This window comes from Eublepharis macularius, chromosome 7, assembly GCF_028583425.1.
Source record: "Eublepharis macularius isolate TG4126 chromosome 7, MPM_Emac_v1.0, whole genome shotgun sequence".
NCBI classification, from domain to species: Eukaryota; Metazoa; Chordata; class Lepidosauria; order Squamata; family Eublepharidae; genus Eublepharis; species Eublepharis macularius.
Genome location: NC_072796.1, coordinates 6,272,550 through 6,291,061, shown reverse-complemented (window position 1 = coordinate 6,291,061; position 18,512 = coordinate 6,272,550). Strand labels below are relative to the sequence as shown.

The window sequence follows — 18,512 nt, the reverse complement described above, 5'->3', positions numbered from 1 at the left end:
TTTCTGGGGTTCAAAGAGAATAGGAGCCAGGCAGAGAAACCGACTATCTGCCCAAATCCAAGCAGATATGCAGAAGACTTCTGCCTTGCTCTAAATCCTCTGGTACGCCAATACCTCTTGGATACAAACTGCTCCTACTCAAGACCACAAGGGCCGGGCTGAAGCGAGGCTACAACTGGGATGGAGGATGCCAGAGAATCACATGGCTTCACATGCTATTGGGATATCCTCAATTTAGAAGTCTACATCCAAGCAACTAGGAATAAGCAGGGACTGGTGATGCCAGGAAGCTTAGCTCTACCCCACCTCCGCAAGTCCTGTCAATGTGTGGCTGCTGCAGGATGCTGAAAAGACCCCACAATCTTGCCACTCCTAGAAATGAGTTGGTGCAGGAGGCACAGACTTATGCACCTGCTATGTCCCAGCCTGCATGTAATGGGGCAATGCCTCCACATCAATGAGGAAAAACTTCAAAGTTTCCAAAATTCAAAAGGACGCATCTTGGTGTCTTCTAGATCACCCCGAGAATTACCACACATTAAGTATTTAGAACATACCTGCTTGACACTGTCAATTTTGCATTACTTGAAAATAAAAGATTCAGCAGGCAACAGGAAAGAGAAGCTGCAGAACTGGAATGCACTGAAATGGACACTGGAACTAATTATATATTCGACACAAACACAACTAACAAATAAGGAAAGCAGATTCAGAAGGGGTGCTTAACCCCTGGCAAATGCATTTTTTTGGTAAGCCACCCATGGGGAAAGTGGCTGGAGCAGAGAAAGGATCACACCTCCCATCAGGAATTTGTCTTTTCTATACTGTTCCCTCCCTTAAGCTGCTTTTCCTTACAAATAGTGGCAGACAGAGTTAAAACCATTAAAGTGAATTTCATTTTAAAGTAAAAATTGTGCATATTTTACCACCACAACATAAGATGACTAAATAAAAATGTGCAGTGAAATTCTAAGCAGAGTTGCTCCATTCAAGCCCATTAGACTGGAGGGATTCTGCTTAGGATAGCATAAGCTTTCGAGAACCACAGTTCTCTTCGTCAGATGCATGGAGGGCATGAAGAAACTAGCCAGAGACCTATGGGTGGTGAGGGGAGGGGGGAGAGGGTGCAGAGAGGGCAACTCCCTGCACCTTCTCCCCCCTCCCCTCACCACTTATATATCTTTGGCCAGTTTCTTCATACCCTCCATGCATTTGCTGTGGTTCTCGAAAGCTTATGCTGCAATAAAGTTGGTTAGTCTTAACGGTGCTACTGAACTCTACTATTTTGCAACTAGAGACTAACACGGCTAACTCCTCTGGATCTGCTTAGGATCTCACTGTTAATGTAATGCACAAGCAAAAAATTCTGGATTGCATGAACAGGTTTTTAGAGAAATTCAGTAATTTTTCATGAATTAAATCTGAGCCTACAGCATTTCAAATAAACATAATAAATCCCCAGTACAGTAAGCAACACTAGATAAGACGAATTTCTGGCCAATTTTCACATAGCAACGTTCAAGATTCTGTAACTACTCAAGGGGATTTATTCAACAGCACAATCTTCCAGTTAGAAACCACCCAAAGAGACATACAAGATAAGAAGCAGTTGCAAAAGGCAAGACAAATAATAGTGTATCAAAGTAAGATTTCAACAACCGTACTGAGAGCCAGGGTGGGGTAGTGAAGGGATTAAGAAGAGCGCCAGACTAGGATCTAAGAGAAGCAAGTTCAAACCCCCACTCTGCCACTGGAAGCTTGCTGGCAGACCACGGGCCAGTCACTCTCTCTCAGCCTAACCTACTCCACAGGGTGGTTGGAGGGATAAAATAGAGGAGAATTATGTTAGCCACCTTGGGACCCCACTGGGGAGAAAGGTAGTGCATATAAACACACACACACACACACAGAGGCTAAAACAGAATTATTCAGAAATATAGCCCCATGGACCAAAAAAACCCCAAAACCTTATTCCAAGGAGAAGGTTCTCTCTGATAACATTATTATACATAATCAAATATGAGCAACAAATGGGAGTGCAGACCCCGTGCACCAGCAAAACATGGTGCTGGCAGAAGCAGATCTTCCATTTGTTTCCTTCCCCCAGCATCAAAGAGGCAACACAACGTTTGGACGTCAGCAACCCATATGGACAAAAAGCCACGCAACAGATGGAGTGGGGAAGGGGGACTAGTAAAACCATCTCTCTCTGCCTCTTGCCCTGGTGAGCGGATTGCACAGGGTGAACGGCTGAGGGCAGAGAAGGCAAGAGGAATGATTTCACCCACTTCCTTGTCCTCACTGCAGCCACCAAGTGCTGCTCAGCTCTTTGTGCACTCTTTGTGCCTTCCAATGTCCAGCCTTGCCTCTTTAACAAAAACCCTTCTCCTTAAAATAAAGACAAACTGTCCCAATTGTGTGGGATAAACGAACTTGCACATAAGAAATGTATTTCACTGTATTTTGGGGACCATATACTATAAAGAGGATGGTTTTTAAAGCTAAATAAATCTTCAGAGGTGTTTCAACTGTATACTAATTGATCACAGTCTCACTCTACATGAGACACCTTGGCATGTGTTTGTCAAGTGATGCAATGTTAGCCAGGAAGCATAGTTTAAAAAGACAGAGCCGGCGGAAATCACTCCTCAGAGGGTTTGTTAATTTCATTTTTGCCTCCTCAAAGGCTCTGTCAGTTTCATCTCTCCAGTCTAGAACTGTGTGGGATTGCAACCAGAAGGCAGCAAGGAATGGAAATTGGCTGAAGCTGCCTTCCAGAGCAGGGCTTGCGCCTGGAGAGGTTATAATGGGCTGAAGTTTCTCTTCTGGAATTTCACAGCCCGTTCATACAGCTCCAGTGTATAGCAAAGCCTTTGCCATGCTGCCAGCTCTGTCTTTTTAAACTACCCTTCCCAGCTAACATTGTATCTCCCAACACATGTTCTTCATGTGTCAGATGTCTTATGTAGAGACTCATCTATACAGCAAAAATCAGGTCTTTTTACTACCATATAGCGATAGCAACTAGGTTGGATTCCAATAAAATTAATATTTGACATATTTAATGTATCAAAATACAAGTTTAATCTTTCAGGATTTACATTTCCCATATTTTGCTAAACCATCCCTTTAGGGTGGAAGGTCTCAGAAATTTCCATGATCTAGCAATTAGTAGTACAGGCTCACAGTTAAAAGCACTATGAGATTTTCATCTAATTTGAGGAATTCAGTCTGTCTCAATATTCCTGTGTAACAGTTATACTTTTACAGTTGGTTGTACATTTATTGTTTGTTAGCAATTTTGTGTTTTGAAGAAGTGAAGTATATATTTAAAATAAACAAATGACATTCTTTAATTTTATTTTAATGTATTTTAATTTTATTTTAGCCACATTTATTGTGTGGGGCCAAAGTCCATTACAATTAGTACACATAAAAAGGAACATAGGCTAACTACAGATAAAAACAACATTATAAGGTTAAAAGCATGTTAAACCACTCATACAAGCTTTAATTATACGATACACATACAATGCATACAAGCTTTAAATGCATACAAGCTTTAATTATAACAATATATGGGCCCAATATTTTTGATTTTTTTTTAAACATGACCATTATTGGTGCACACAAGAACATATTACAGCAATCGTAGCCACATGACTGCTGTCATGAAGTTGGTATATATACACTCAGCAGCCCTTCTGAGATTCCTTTGGACTTCAGGAGGCAAATACCTGCCAGCAGCCATCCAGGCATTTAAAGCCAAGGTAGTTCTATTATTATTTGGCGTACCCTTGACAATTGCCAAAGTAAACGAGAAATATGATTCCTGTTTAACTTCCTTTCTGTGCTCCATGTCTAGCTTACCAAACTGTATCACCAGCCCATTCGGCTAGAATTTGAGGAACCATCATTAGAAGCCAAAGCCTGGATTACCACGTTTATTTTTAGATTAAAAATTGTTTTCTCTCCAGAGAAGAGTTACTTACATCTACTTAGTAAAGAGTCCAGTAGCACCTTTAAAACTAACTTTACTGTAGCATAAGCTTTCGAAAACCACAGCTCTCTTCGTCAGATGCATCTACTTGTTAAAGATTGTTTTCAGAGTTCTTGGCAAAAACTAGTCAATGATACATTACAGATACCGAGTTAATCTTTTGATACCTTAAAACAAATGGAATACTCTTCCACATGCAAACTGTTTAAATCCAAAATGTTACACTTTGACAAATGGAGCACCAGCTGTAGAGCATGAGGGGTATGCTTCTACTACTCCCTACTCCAAAGATCTTACCTGCATACTGTAAATTTTTAAACATTCCCAAATACAGAATATTTTTTTACTAAGATCAGATTAAACGTTCTGCCATTAGGATAGTTAGCAGGCAGGTTTTTAGGGATTCCCTTTTCTGACTGTTTTTGTGATTACAAACCAGGGAATCTAGATACTATTTGGCACCTTTTTACTGACTATAAGAAGTGTGTACTCGCCAGAGATAAATGGATCTCACAACACATCCAGAAGTGGGGACTCATTTCGAAACGAGAAGTATTTGCAAAGCTTTTAGCAGATACTGACCTGAGTGTAACTCTTGCTGTGGCAACATTTTTATCTATGGTTTTTAATGATTTTTTCTCCTGACATTTTATAATCTGTATTTAACATTTTTGGTTATTTGGTTAATCATTATTATTGAACGGTATCATTCTGTACTTTGAATTACTGAACTTGTCTGCTTATGACCTGTTGGTCTGTGAGCATGAAATAAAGGGCTGGACATGCTATTACAGCAATCCTAAGCAGACTGAAACCATATGAAATCCTCTGAAGTCAGTGGATTTAGATGGGCGTAGCTCTGATTAGAATCGCGCTTTATGTGCCTACATTTTCCTCCAACATTCTCTAGGATATCTATGATTGAGATTGTGTAAAATAATCAATGTAAGGTGCCAAAAAGATACCTATCACTTTATATATCAAGTTCTTCAGTACTGAGTGATAACATCTTATGTGGCACAAAAGTCCAAGTACTACATAATATATTATTACATTCAAGTGCTGCATCCAGTTCAGAAAACCATGGCCTGTATCCAACCACACAGGGCCAAACTAGAGGTTATGTCAGGGACATCTCCAAATCGTGGCCACCAATGCCATTTGAGAGAATTTAGCCATTTAAAATCAACGTGAGGGCATGATCACAATCGGGCCCATAGCACAACGGCATAATGCAATCTTGTTTTCTACCATGTTGTATTGTCGAAGGCTTTCACGGCCGGAGAACGATGGTTGTTGTGGGTTTTCCGGGCTGTATTGCCGTGGTCTTGGCATTGTAGTTCCTGACGTTTCACCAGCAGCTGTGGCTGGCATCTTCAGAGGTGTAGCACCAAAAGACTGAGAGATCTCTGTCTTTTGGTGCTACACCTCTGAAGATCTCTGTCTTTTGGTGCTACACCTCTGAAGATGCCACCTCTGAAGATACCTCTGAGAGATCTCTGTCTTTTGGTGCTACACCTCTGAAGATGCCACCTCTGAAGATACCTCTGAGAGATCTCTGTCTTTTGGTGCTACACCTCTGAAGATGCCACCTCTGAAGATACCTCTGAGAGATCTCTGTCTTTTGGTGCTACACCTCTGAAGATGCCACCTCTGAAGATACCTCTGAGAGATCTCTGTCTTTTGGTGCTACACCTCTGAAGATGCCAGCCACAGCTGCTGGTGAAACGTCAGGAACTACAATGCCAAGACCACGGCAATACAGCCCGGAAAACCCACAACAACCATCATTTTCCACCATGTTGTTTGAAGTTTCAAAACAGCGCCGCAATTACGTGTATTTCGGGAGGGGGGGGTGCATGGTGGCACCATGCCGAGAGGCCTAATCAGGATTGGGCCCTTGCAGAATTTTTAAACAGCTAAACTCTTCTCACATGCCAGGCCACTTTCCCAGCCCAGCAGCAGCACCACACAACTGCAGGAGGCTGGACAGATGGGCCAGGCAACCGACAGAGGAGGGCAAGGGCCCAGTATCTGGGGGACTGTTTTCCCAGACAGCCCCCCAAAATACCAGATTGTCCGGACGTAAACTGGACACCTGGCAACCCTATACTGACATGTGGGCAGGGTTGTTTCAGCTGGGTAGACGTATTGATCTATAGTACAAGAGCAAGATTCAGGTCCAGTAGCACCTTAAAGACCAACTAGATTTCCAGGGTACAAGCTTCTGGATCAGAACTCCCTTCATCAGATACAAAGTTGTTGTTGTTGTCTACTTTAAAGGATTCCACACAGAACAGAATTCCCTGCCCACTCACTCCACCTAGCATCCTTCCGATTCAATCAGTGCTGAGTGGGTTGCCTGTCTCTCTTTGACTAAGCAGGCCTCCACTACAGCAGAATTATGGGGAGAGCGAGCAACAAGGAAGGTACAGACTCTCCTGCCTTTTCGATGTGGACTGAGCAGAAACTTTTTGAGTTTTTCACCACCTTTAATATAGTAATTCCGCAGTGTCCAGTACTAAAGTGGTTCAGAACTTTATTGATCATAGGCAAGGCCTGGTCTGGGTCCTTAACCAGCCACAGCCAGCCATCAACAAGTGAAAAATGAAACTAAAACAAAGGCTTTTTCCTTAAGGGATCATGTATAAGAACACTACCAAATTCACAGCTCCCCATGATACAACATTTAGTAATGCAGGGAGAAGAGGTAACGGCAATGGTGTTTGCACATCAGCATCTATGGGATCACAGAGGAGTTTTTGTATCTCTGGAAAATGTTGTTTATCTCCAGTCCCAAAGAGACTGAATTGGAGCTGTTCTGCATACAACCCCCCCCCCAATTTTGGGTGGGGGGGAAAGGGAGCACTGGCACCAGCCTGAATGAATTATGAGGAAGAGCCCGAAGCTTTGTCTGAGTCAGAGTAGGAAGTACCAACCTTCCTTTTATTTTTGTTTATTTACAGACTGCCTACAGTGAGACTGCAGCTGGCTGGGAGGAAATGAAAGCTGGCTACTAAGCCCAGCTGTAATTTCTGGATACCTGTCCAAGCAGGTTCAGTGAGTGTTGTAATAATGTAATGGCAGATACAGGTGCAGTTAGTGTAGCATCTTCTGCCACTGTGGTCATTCCAAGGAAGCAGTAATCATCAAAGACAGGAAAAACTATCTTACAGAGAAAAGAGTCTCTAAAGAGTTTTCCCAAGTGCCTCTGCAGCAGATTAAAGAAAACTGAGAGGGAAGACAAGAAGACTCCACTTTTTTGGGATGTATAGTTAAGAATGTTCCTCTAAGGGAAGAGTTGCACCTGAAGACTAGCTCAGAAATTTCTGAACTGAAGCTCTGTGTATTTGTATAATATACAAAGGCTATGAAGGACGACTCTATGATTTTATTGGGTTTAAACTACAGGATGGAAGGTACCAGCTGGACATTAGGAAAAATGTCTTCATTTCTTCTGCATTGGGGCAGAAGGTTGGCCTAGATGGTCTGTAAGACCCCTTCCAACTCTATGATTCTTTTGATTCTATGATTTAGTCTTTTGAAATACATACACCCTGACCTGGATAGCTCAGGTGAGCCCGATCTCGTCAGATCTCAGAAGCTAAGCAGGGTCAGCCCTGGTTAGTAATTGGATGGGAGACTTCCAACGAAGACCAGGGTTGCAGAGTCAGGCAATGGCAAACCACCTCTTGTTAGTCGCTTGCTATGAAAACCCAACTAGGGGTTGCCATAAGTCAACTATGACTTGAGGGACAGGATTTCATATATATATATATACAAAGGGAAAAATCATGTTACACTAATGTTATACTAATAATAACATAAAATATATTTTACAAACAAATTAGACAAGGCATTCAACATGGCTAAAAATGCAAGATAAAATAATAGTTAAAGACCATCAAAAACCATTTAAATCCTGGGAAAATAGCACTCTCTTTACCTGGCAACTGTAGACCATCAAGGAGCAAAGGTGAATTTGAGTAAAGTTACAAAGCAGTTCCGTTACTCTGCATGGGAATCGAGTAGCTAAGCATCTGTCAGAATCCCTCTGTTCTTTAAGGCACACTTTCAGCACTCTCTAACATCAAGCATATGCCAAGCAGCGGCCTGGGCAGAAATATGAAACTGAGAGCTGATCTTGAGCATAAAAGTGCAGAAGACTATTAGAATGAAACACGCATAATCAGGGCCCTATCTAATCAACCACCCTTACAAAGGTAAAAGAGATAGTGTCATCTCTGAATGGGGAGATCAACCTGATTAGCCCTACTAACTGAGCTGGTTAACCCATTTCCGCCTGCCACCCTATCACTAAACAAGAATAGCCCTTCAGTTATAGTGCATTATCATGGAGGCAATGCCCACCTCACCCCCTGCCTTCACCCAGCTGGGATTAAGAGCGGAGCAGGCGGCAATGCCCAACCCCCCTGCCTTTACCCAGCTGGGATCAGGAGCAAAGCAGGTGGCAATGCCCACCCCCCGCCTTCGCACAGCTGGGATCAGGAGTGGAGCAGGAGGCAATGCCCACCACCCCGCCTTCACCCAGCTGGGATGAGAAGCAAAGGAGGTGGCAATGCCCACCCCCCACATTCACCCAGCTGGGATTAGTTTACCTTGGTTAACAGGGATATCCCCTAGTGTTTTTCCTTTGGGATTAGGAGTGGAGCAGGTGGTAATGTGCTGCCACCCTTTATCCAGCTGGGATCAGGTGCAGAGGAGGCAATACCCACCCTCCTCCTTCACCCAGCTGGGATCAGGAGTGGAGTAGGTGCCAATGCCTCCCCTCCATCATCACCTAGCTGGGATCAGGAGTGGAGCAGGCGGCAATGTCGGCCCCTCCTTTATCTGGCTGGGAACTGGCACGGAGCAGGAGGGGGCTAGACATATTCATGGAGAATAGGTCCAATAATGGATACTAGCCATGGTGAGTAAAGAGAGCCTCAATGTACAAAGGCAGCAATCCTCTGAATATCAGTGGTAAGGAGCAGCAACTGGAGAAAACTTTGGCCTCTGTCCTCCATTTGTTGGCCCTCCAGGGCAATTGGTTGGCTGCTGTGTGAAAAAGTATGCTTATCTAGAAAGCTTTACTTATGTTCAGCTGCCCTGGGCTTGAAACAAGAGTTCTTATAAAAACCTTTTCTTAGAAGAAAGGTTAACATTCTGGAGTACACAGACCTCTGCAACTAGAAGTTGGCTGTGGAATCCAATATCACTTCTGTTTCCTTTTGAGACAAGAGAAATGTCCATGTTGATAAAAGGTGAACAAACTGAAGTTTAATCAAGACAAGATGGAGGTGATGCTGTTCGGGAAAGCAAAATGTCTGCATTATGTCCATCTATCAATCTTGAATGGGGATAAATCTCTTTAGTAGGACAAGTTAACTGGGAATGCTCTAATATTTGGCCTTGACAAGGGATAAATAAGTTGGCACTGTTGACAGGAACGCCTTCTTTCAACTACATCTGCAGGATAAGCTGGCCTCTTATTTAGGCTCCACTGACCTACTCAGATTGATCCATACTACTGTAATCTCTAGAGTGGACTACTATAATAAGCTCTACATAGGACTTCCTTTGATGACCCATCGGAAGTTTCAACTGGCACAAAATGTAGCTGTGAAACTCCTGTCCGGGGGTCAGCGGCTTGGAAGATCCAGTGCTACATGAACTGGATTAGCTATTTGCTTCCAGGGCCAATTCAAAACAGAGCTTATTGCCATTAAAGCCCTTCTTGGCCTGGGCTCCTCATATTTATTGAATAGCATTTCCCCATATACATTCATGTATACACTCATGGGCCAGTTAAGACAGCCTTTTCATGGTGGTACACTCTCCTAGAATTCTCCATATGACAACAGTAAGTTCATGGGCTTTTTTGTGGTAGAGCCATTCTTCTGGAATGATCTGCCAGGCAAGAAGCAAACGGCACCTTAATTTGGTGTATGCAGGAACACACGCACATGAAGCTGATTTATAATGAATTAAACCACTGGTCCATCAAGTTCAGTATTGTCTGCTCTGACCAGCAGCTCTCCAGAGTCTTAGGATGAAGTCTTTCATATCACCAACAACCTGATCTTTTTTTAAAAACTGGAAATGCTGGAGATTGAACTTGGGACCTTCTGTATGGCAAAGAGATGCTCTACCACTGAGCCATGGACCCTTACCAAAGGGAAAGTGTGCAAGATGGCTTTATTCCAGGGGGAATGTAGTGGAGGGTAAACTGAGGCGCCAGAGGGGGCACCGGGGTGGGTGTGTGTGCGCTGCGGAGCAACTGAGTGGGAGGGCTGGGAGGAAGCATGCACGCCAAGCATTCCCCCCTATCTCCTGCCTGTTGCCTCACAAACTGGAACGGAGCAGAGGAAAAGTGATGTTTCTTTTGGGGGACTGGGGGGGAGGATGAGACAGAATAATGACAGAAGAAAGCAAAGAAGAAGGGAAGGGAGAAAGTGGGAAGGACCTAGAGAATCAGCGGGGACATTTCTCTCTCTGCCACTTTCCCCCTCCTCCCCTCTCTCAATTTAAGCCTTGGGCGAAGCTTCCACGTGGAGCAAGGAAGAGAGACTCCAGCTGGCTGGGGAGCAGCGAGCTCCCGTCTGACCTTTTCTCCCCCTTGCTCCCTCTTTTCTTTTTTCCTCCCCCCACACACCCCCGCCATATACTAAAAGGAATGACAGGAGGATTGCCCATTGGAAATAATAGGAGAGGCTTGAAGGCCCATTGGAGATAATGGGAGCCAGGGATGCCAATTTACTTGCCTGGGCTCCATTGAAATGCATCGCAACACAAAAAAAAATTGCTAAGAAAATGCAGAATGAATTTTCCATAAAGGTCTCTGGGACCAGAAAGAATACTCTGGGAGTGAAAAGACAGACCCCAGAGTGCAATGACTGTCCCTAGCTATAGAGTTTGTGCTCCAGGACCAGAAAGACAGGTTTCAGAGTGGAATGACAGTCCATGGAATAGGCTCAGTGCTCTGGGACTGGAAGGACAGCCCCCAGAGTGCAGTGCAATGACAGCCCCAGGGAGTAGAAGCAGCGTTCTGAGACTGGAATGACAACTCCCAGAGTGCAATGTCAGCCCCTTGGAACAGAATCTGTGCTCTGGGAAGGAATAACAGGTTGCACAGTGGAATTACAGGCACCATAATGGAATGACAGCCCCTGGGAGTAGCAGAAGTGTTCTTGGACTGGAATGACAGCCCCAGAGTGGAATGACAGCCTCTAGGAACAGAACCTGTGCTCAGGGACTGGAATGACAGGTCAAAGAGTGGAACAACTGCTCCTGGGAATAGGGTCAGGGCTCTGGGACTGGAATGACACCCCCTGTCATTCCACACCCACTGCCATTCCAGTCCCAGACCACTGATTCTTCTCCCAGGGACTGTCATTGCACTCTGGGGCCTGTGTTGATAGATCAAGATGGGTAGCCGTGTTTATGTGTAGCAGTAGAAAAAAGCAATAGTCCAGTAGCGCCTATAAGACTAACAAAATTTGTGGTAGGGTATGAGCTTTCATGAGCCATAGCTCACTTCTTCACTACTGGACTCTTGCCCTTTTTTTGTGTTGTAATGCATTTCAATGGAGTCCATGCAAGTAAATTGGCATTCCTGGCTCCCATTTTCTCCAATGGGCCTTCAAGCCTCTCCCATTATTTCCAATGGGCAATCCTGTCATTCCTTTTAGTACATCCCTTTCCCCCTATCTGGCTGGCATCAATTCTACTTCTCACCTTTCCTCAGGGTTTTTTTTTGGGGGGGGGGGGGGTTGCTGCTTTTGGTGGAAAGTGTGGCTGGTTGTGTGTGTACTGCTGCAGAGGAAGGAGGAAGTGAAGTGAGTCACACACAATTCCCATTCAGTCTCTGTGAGACAGGTAGGAGCAAATCACTGTTGTTGGGTTTAAAGTTGTTGTTTTAAATTCTATTACTCCCCCCCCCGCACTTCTCCCTTTCATTCTCCCTCCCCCTTCCTCTTCTCTGATTGCAATGCTGCTCCCCCTTCACTCCAGCGGAGCAGCGCCCTGCACTGCGCCCCCCCTTTATCACCGCCCTTCTCTCATCCCCTAGTTTCCATATATCACCCCTACCTTCCCCCTTTCCCCCAACAGTTTATTTCAATATTTATGCACCACATGCTTAGCTGTCAGCTGCTGCTCACTTCAAACCCAAGGGTGGGGGGGGGGAAGGATGAGCATGGAGGGTAGTTCCCAAAAGGGATCTCTGACAAAGGTGATCAAGCAGGCCCTGTAAGAGAAGCCCTCCTTCTACTGCCAAGAGTCTCTGGGTTGAGAGAGGGAAACATTTTTACACACACACACACACACACACACACAAGGAGGTGTGCTCAAAACTTTAATGCAAATTGCTGTTTCTGCTCACAAAATAGATTTTTGGCTCACAATAAGAAAAACAAAGACTGTTGTTATTTATTCTCACACTTATTTAAAAATTAAAATTTAAATTAAGAAATAAAAATTAAATTAAAAATGTAAAAAGTTTCAAGTTTTTTGCTTTTCATTTTTCCTACATTTCTTCTGTATTTTTAAATTGGTTAGCGGGGTGGGGGGCAAGTTAGATATCTCAGGCGCCAGAAACCCTGGCACCGGCCCTGGCTATGTTTTTAACCGCCTTCTGTTTTTACATCTTCTTGATGGACAGTTATGATGGTTTTAAGTCCTTGTAGTTTTTGCTGCTTTGTTAGCCACCTTGAACCTGAAAATGTGAGGCAGGATATTTAAGTGATAGTATCTGGGTAAGGAACTTCAATGTACCTATATTTAAATGAGAAACCATGGAAACTCTTTTACAGGTCATCCCATTTAGAATCTTCTTCAAAACATTTACATAGCAATTTTACAGAATCCTCATTTAAACACACACACACACACACACACACACACACACACACCATTCTTTATGGACACTATTGGTTCCTTGTATCTGATGAGGTTTTGTGTATCTTTTGAAGATCTGTATCCCTGTACTACTGAAACAAATTGCTTTTCAAACAGATTTTCTGAAGCAGGTTGTGATATGACACAGCAGCCAGCTGACTGCTGCCAAGCATCTTCTGGTCATGCCCAGTTCTCTGGATCCAAGCATATGCTCTTCTCTTAACATTTACTATTGAGCAAAAAACTAAAATCAAGTAACACAGAGAATTTCAACATGCAGTACACAAGTAAGACATGCACTCATTTTTACTCAAAACACATCTAAAGTAAGTAAATACCTGTTCCTGCAGGTCGTAGTCATAACTATCATGCAGCAGAAGACTGAGGACATAGCGAGTATAAATCATGGCATCGATGCCACATTTTTCTAGCTCTTGTCCCAGCCAGGTCTGCACTGGGCCCAAAGCATGAAGCAGAGACATTTCTGAAACAGGTACAGGGCCCAGACAGGAGCTTGAGGAGCTTTCAGATGGCAAACCATCCACAACAACTGTATAGATTGGGTGCATGAATCTAGGTGGCTGTCATCCTTAGAATGTGATGCATTTTCTGCAGATGATATTCCGTGGGAACCTGGAGGTGGATATTTTTCACTCCAATAAGGAGGAGAGAAGCTTGACTTCTAGGACAATCATTTATATTTCCTGGCAGTTATCAGTCTAAAGACAAGACCCACTCTTCAGGCATAACCACTGAGTACACTAAATCTTAACAGGAAACACATGTTTATGTGCATTTTTCTACCTTAATTTCACATTGAAGCCAGATGCAAATCCCCAGCAGGACCTACAAGAGGAAAAAATAAGAAGTTGTGACACCCATCAACAAGACAAATAAAATTTAAGCAGGCTACACAAATCAAAGACAATGGATTTGGTTTCCTAAAACTATTGTTTTATCATAAAAGGTAAACCTCTTCTAGAGAAGATTCTGAGACCTGGACTCGCAGAGAACATTAAGAGCTTGAAAACTGAAGTAAGCCTTGGGAAAATCTTCCAGCGTATGAGAGGGGATGATGCCCATTTTCCTTCTCCCTAAAGCAAGGCAAGTCCTACTTTTGACCTTGAGAAAGCATTACCAAGACTACAAAAACTACTAAATGATGCAAATCACTGAACTTGAATTAGCTGGCCCTGTGCCAACCGCAAAAGCAGTGGTATTAGACTACCACATACAAGCAGGGTAAAGGTCTCTACATATTCAAGTACAGAGAAAAAAATATGACTACAAATGAACAAGAAGAAAAAGTAAACACCCTCAAGACTAGCCAGATGGAATTATGAGCAATTGAGAGTCAGCTAAAGTCTTTTCAAGCCCTTGAAAATATACAGAGTTCTCCTTTCCTATGATTCCTGGGAAGAACCTCATTTGTTATGAATATTTTACATGAATATTTGAACACAGCACTCAAGTGCTGCATAATGCATTTTGAAATTTCTGTAAACAGTATGGCACTGCGTGTTATAATTCTGCATCGTATATAGGACCTATGTAATGTAAGCATGCAGACTGCCTGCCGCAATTTTTAGTAGTCAGATAGTTAGCGACATAAGTGGCAATTAGCAGGTTCCTCATCCTTTATTCACTTCCTCATTGCATGTTTGAGGCTCTGAGCACCAATTTGGCTTAATACCTACAAGGGGTGAGGCTTGCTTCTGCCTTCCCACTCTTAGGTCATCCCCTCCCCACCCTGCCACTCATATATCAAAGGAACCAAGAACTGCAGACTAAGCCAAAGATCGACATCGTAGACAGTGATGAAGCAATACAAACCTGGGCTGCGGAAAGCAAATGGCAGAGAAAAGCCCAAAACACTGCCGAAAGGCACAGGTCAATTTTTCTGCCAATCTAGTAAGACTAAAAAAAGTTGGCCCATCCACTCAGAGAGAACCTGGACAAATGAGCTCTAGGCCTGGACTCCAGCTGAGCAGCACTGCAAGACTTTCCTACCCCTTTCAAAAACATTTCATCAAAACTTTCACCTATAAAAGTAGGCTACAGAAATTCACTAATTCAAGTGTGGAACCGTGGAAGAGATTCTTGGTTGCAATGGTGTCCTGCTGTTGCCCCATTTGCTTGGCCATTCCACAGCAGTGGGGTGGTGGTGGGGTGGCAGGCGGCAGCAGCAGCTCCTGCTCCTTCTCCTCTCCCACCACCTGCAGCTTCATATCCGGGGGGGGGGGGGTGTTAGCAGTGGCTTCTACCATGGCCGCCTCATCCTCCCTCACCCCCGGGGCAGCAACCTGAGACCCTTCACGCACCCATCTACCTGCAGCACTGCCACCTTGGGGGCAGCAGAAACACAGACTGAGGTGAGCCACAAGTCCTCCTTTCCCACCCAACTGCAGCTTTGCTGCCTCAATGACAGGGTGGGTGGTAACAACAATGGGAAAATGTGTGTCTCACACCAGCCCCTTCCCCACTGGTCTGTGGGGAATGGCAGCAGTCCCTGCTCTCTCCCTTCTTCCAACACACTAGTTGCATCCTAGGCCAGTGGAGGAATATTATTCAGGCTTGCACAGGCAGCACTCATCTAAAGTTTTCAGATTTTTCTGCAATCCTGAAGGGAGTGTCCCAAGTTTGCAGAATAATTTGCTTTGTTTCCATGGTCCCAACACAAAGATTTAAGTGTCCACAGACAGAGCCAAGTTCAGAATAGATGCAGTGCTATCTTGATAGACTGTATTTTCTTAGCTAGCTCACTTCATTTATTGCTCCCCTTTCTCACTGAAACTCAAAGTGGATAGTAGTAGATCAGAGATAACCATACTGTATAACACAGCCTGCATAATCCTAGAGGCCATTTAACATAGATGTACATAACTCTGGAAGTACTTACACAGTAGCTCTTTAAAAAACTCTATGTAAGTTACCAGAGCAATTACCTGAAATGGAAAGTACCTTTCCATCCTCCTGGACACAATGTGTGACAGCATGCCCTGAAGTAGAAGAAATGAAACCTCTCCAGTCATTACCCACAGCATCTACTGATTATAAAATAACTACTTGTTATCTGGAATTATCCCTGATCAAAAAATACATGGCAATTACCAGGGGTTCCAAGTAATGCATGACGGACAGATTTTCCCATGTTCCTATAAAGAGGTTCAACTGATTATGCACTCCATGCATGTGGGGCTGGGAAACATGAATATCTTAAAAGGTAAAGTAGTCAGATTTAGTAGACTTTCCTTCTACTACCCTACAGCTATTCCCGCAAACCCAAGCATCATTAAGAGAGAATATCATAATGGTGCCTACATAGGTGGTACACAAGATTTTTTCTGGACAGCTTCATGTTCCAGTGTACACAAGAGTGAGAAAATAATTCTTTGTATTTTCATAGAGCCTGCATGAAATGTTATCGAAAAATGAAATATTATGCTTTGATGTCAAGTACTGGGGGAGTGGTAGCCAAAGTCAAGTTTAATTCCTGGCAACTCAAGTAGTAAGACTGATTTCAGGTGGGTAACTGTGTTGGTCTTTAGTAGAAGAGCAAGATCTGGGTCCAGTAGGACCTTAAAGACCAACTAGATTTCCATGGGATGAGCTTTTAAGAGTCAGAGCTCCCTTCATCAGACTGCAAGAAACATTGGGAAAGACTCCTGCTTGGGCCCATGGACTGTTAAAGACTCTTGGTCTAAGCAGACAGTACTTCAACGAATGGTCTGAATTTGTATAAATGTAGCTCCTAGTATTTTATGAGTCCAAAAATTACCTTCTAATGATAGAAGGGCACCCCTCAGGTCCAACCTGAAGGCCTTCTTCACATTTCCATTTTAACCTGGTTATTACTCATTGCTGTCTCTACTTCACATAAAGCAATAAGGGGATGGTAGTTTCAAACAGCATTTACACCTGTTTATGAATTGTTTATGTAAATCACTGAGGCCATTTCAAACAGTGCTGTTCTTTCTGGCACCGGACGCTACCCCACTTCAGGCCACCAGGGCTTTTCCATTTAAAAAAAACCAATAGTACAAAAATATCACTATAGCACTATAGCATTGTAAAGGTAGGTATAACAGGTTTTCTGAATTTCCAGCTTTCATCTTTTTAAAAAAGTCTCTAGCCTTTTTGTTTCCAGAGATGTAAGGGAAAAGGCATACCTCCTCAAGGGAAGGGGCTGAGAATTTAGAGAATCTGCTACATCTATCATTACAACGCTATAGCGCTAATCACTATCCATTAAAAAAATAGAATGCTCTGAAAATGGATGAGGAAATAAAAAAGGTACTGGCAAAAATGCCAACATTTCGAACCATGCACTTCAGTGAATCAGAAGCACACAGAATACTTGGGGATGTCCCCGGCAGGGCCTGCAAAACAGAGATATTCTGCTGGGACTTCGGCTGACAGCCAGTGAACTGTTCTTTTTTCTGACCACCATGCCCCACCCACAACTGCCCTAGGCCTGTATCATGGCTGTGCCCATGGGTTTCTAGTACTTTTACAGTAGCCTGGTATTGCTAGAGGCATCTGGATTTTAGCTGTTAAATTTTTAAAACATTTTTATGGTATTTTAATTTATAATTTCTGTTGTAAGCCACCCTGAGCCCATTTGAAGGAACGGCGGGATGTAAGTCAGATGAATGAATGTTTTTTTTAAAAAAAAACCTGGCTCAACCCTGCCTTCCAAATAGGACACAAATGGCTTTGTCTGAAATGGTAAAAAAAAAAATCCACTAGCAACCAGCAGCCAAAATGGTTTACAAAGCTAATGAGAAAAGTCCTATGAATCTTAAGTTTGCCTTGTACATACCAAGACTTGGTTATTAGATCAATTACAGAACTGACATCCTTAAAGGGATAAGGTTGGGCAGCAAACATGAATACGGACACCAACTTTGCCCATTTCTCTCTACCACATGCCTAGGGTGCAAAGTGAACTATAATGCACCACATCCTCCTAATTAACTTGCTGCAGAACACACAGCACCGTTCTGAACAGGCTTGTTTGGAAGCAAGTCTTACGAGGTTTCCTACGGAATGCTGAACTTTACTTAAATGACATCTTATTAAAAATTACGTAACATTGAAATTGTAAAATGGGATCACATGAGCAATGTAGGAAGTCAAACAGGCCATAATGATTTTCAGACAATAAATTAATGAATATTGTACTTTGTTCCAAAACAAAGTATCACAAACAATTCACTTTCTCAAACCATGTATCTTCCCCATCTTATACATACATAGGGTGTCAATTGAATCACACAGGCCACTTCCTAATTCTAAACAACTAATCTATGCTTATACCCCATTAATCTTTTATTAATATCTGTTAAGTTTCACATATCCAAAAGATATGACTAAGTCACACCTGCTCACACCAGCTCTTCCAGATTTTCAACAAAAAACCCTGACCCAACACGTGCTTCTTATTTAATCTCAATGGTGGAAGATTACACTGAATTATGCAATCAATTACACTGAATTATGCAATCTTTGATACTATGTATCAGAGTGATATAGACTGAAGCCAGCTGTGAGCTATTGAATGTACTATGGCTATGGACCTACAGCCTAGAATTATAATGCATGGCATTAATCT

General features: G+C 43.1%; 1 protein-coding gene across 3 annotated transcripts in view; it reads right to left on the bottom strand.

Moving 5' to 3' along the window:
• KIAA0232 (KIAA0232 ortholog) overlaps positions 1 to 18,512 on the bottom strand; it is a 78,832-nt gene that overhangs the window by 37,828 nt on the left and 22,492 nt on the right. For 2 of the 3 annotated variants that reach the window (XM_054984641.1, XM_054984643.1), the window contains exon 2: positions 13,237 to 13,744. In XM_054984641.1, the coding sequence (XP_054840616.1) occupies positions 13,237 to 13,467 (231 nt within the window). In that variant the 5' untranslated portion in view covers positions 13,468 to 13,744. The remainder of the gene's footprint in view (positions 1 to 13,236; positions 13,745 to 18,512) is intronic. The other variant, XM_054984642.1, reaches the window with a different exon arrangement.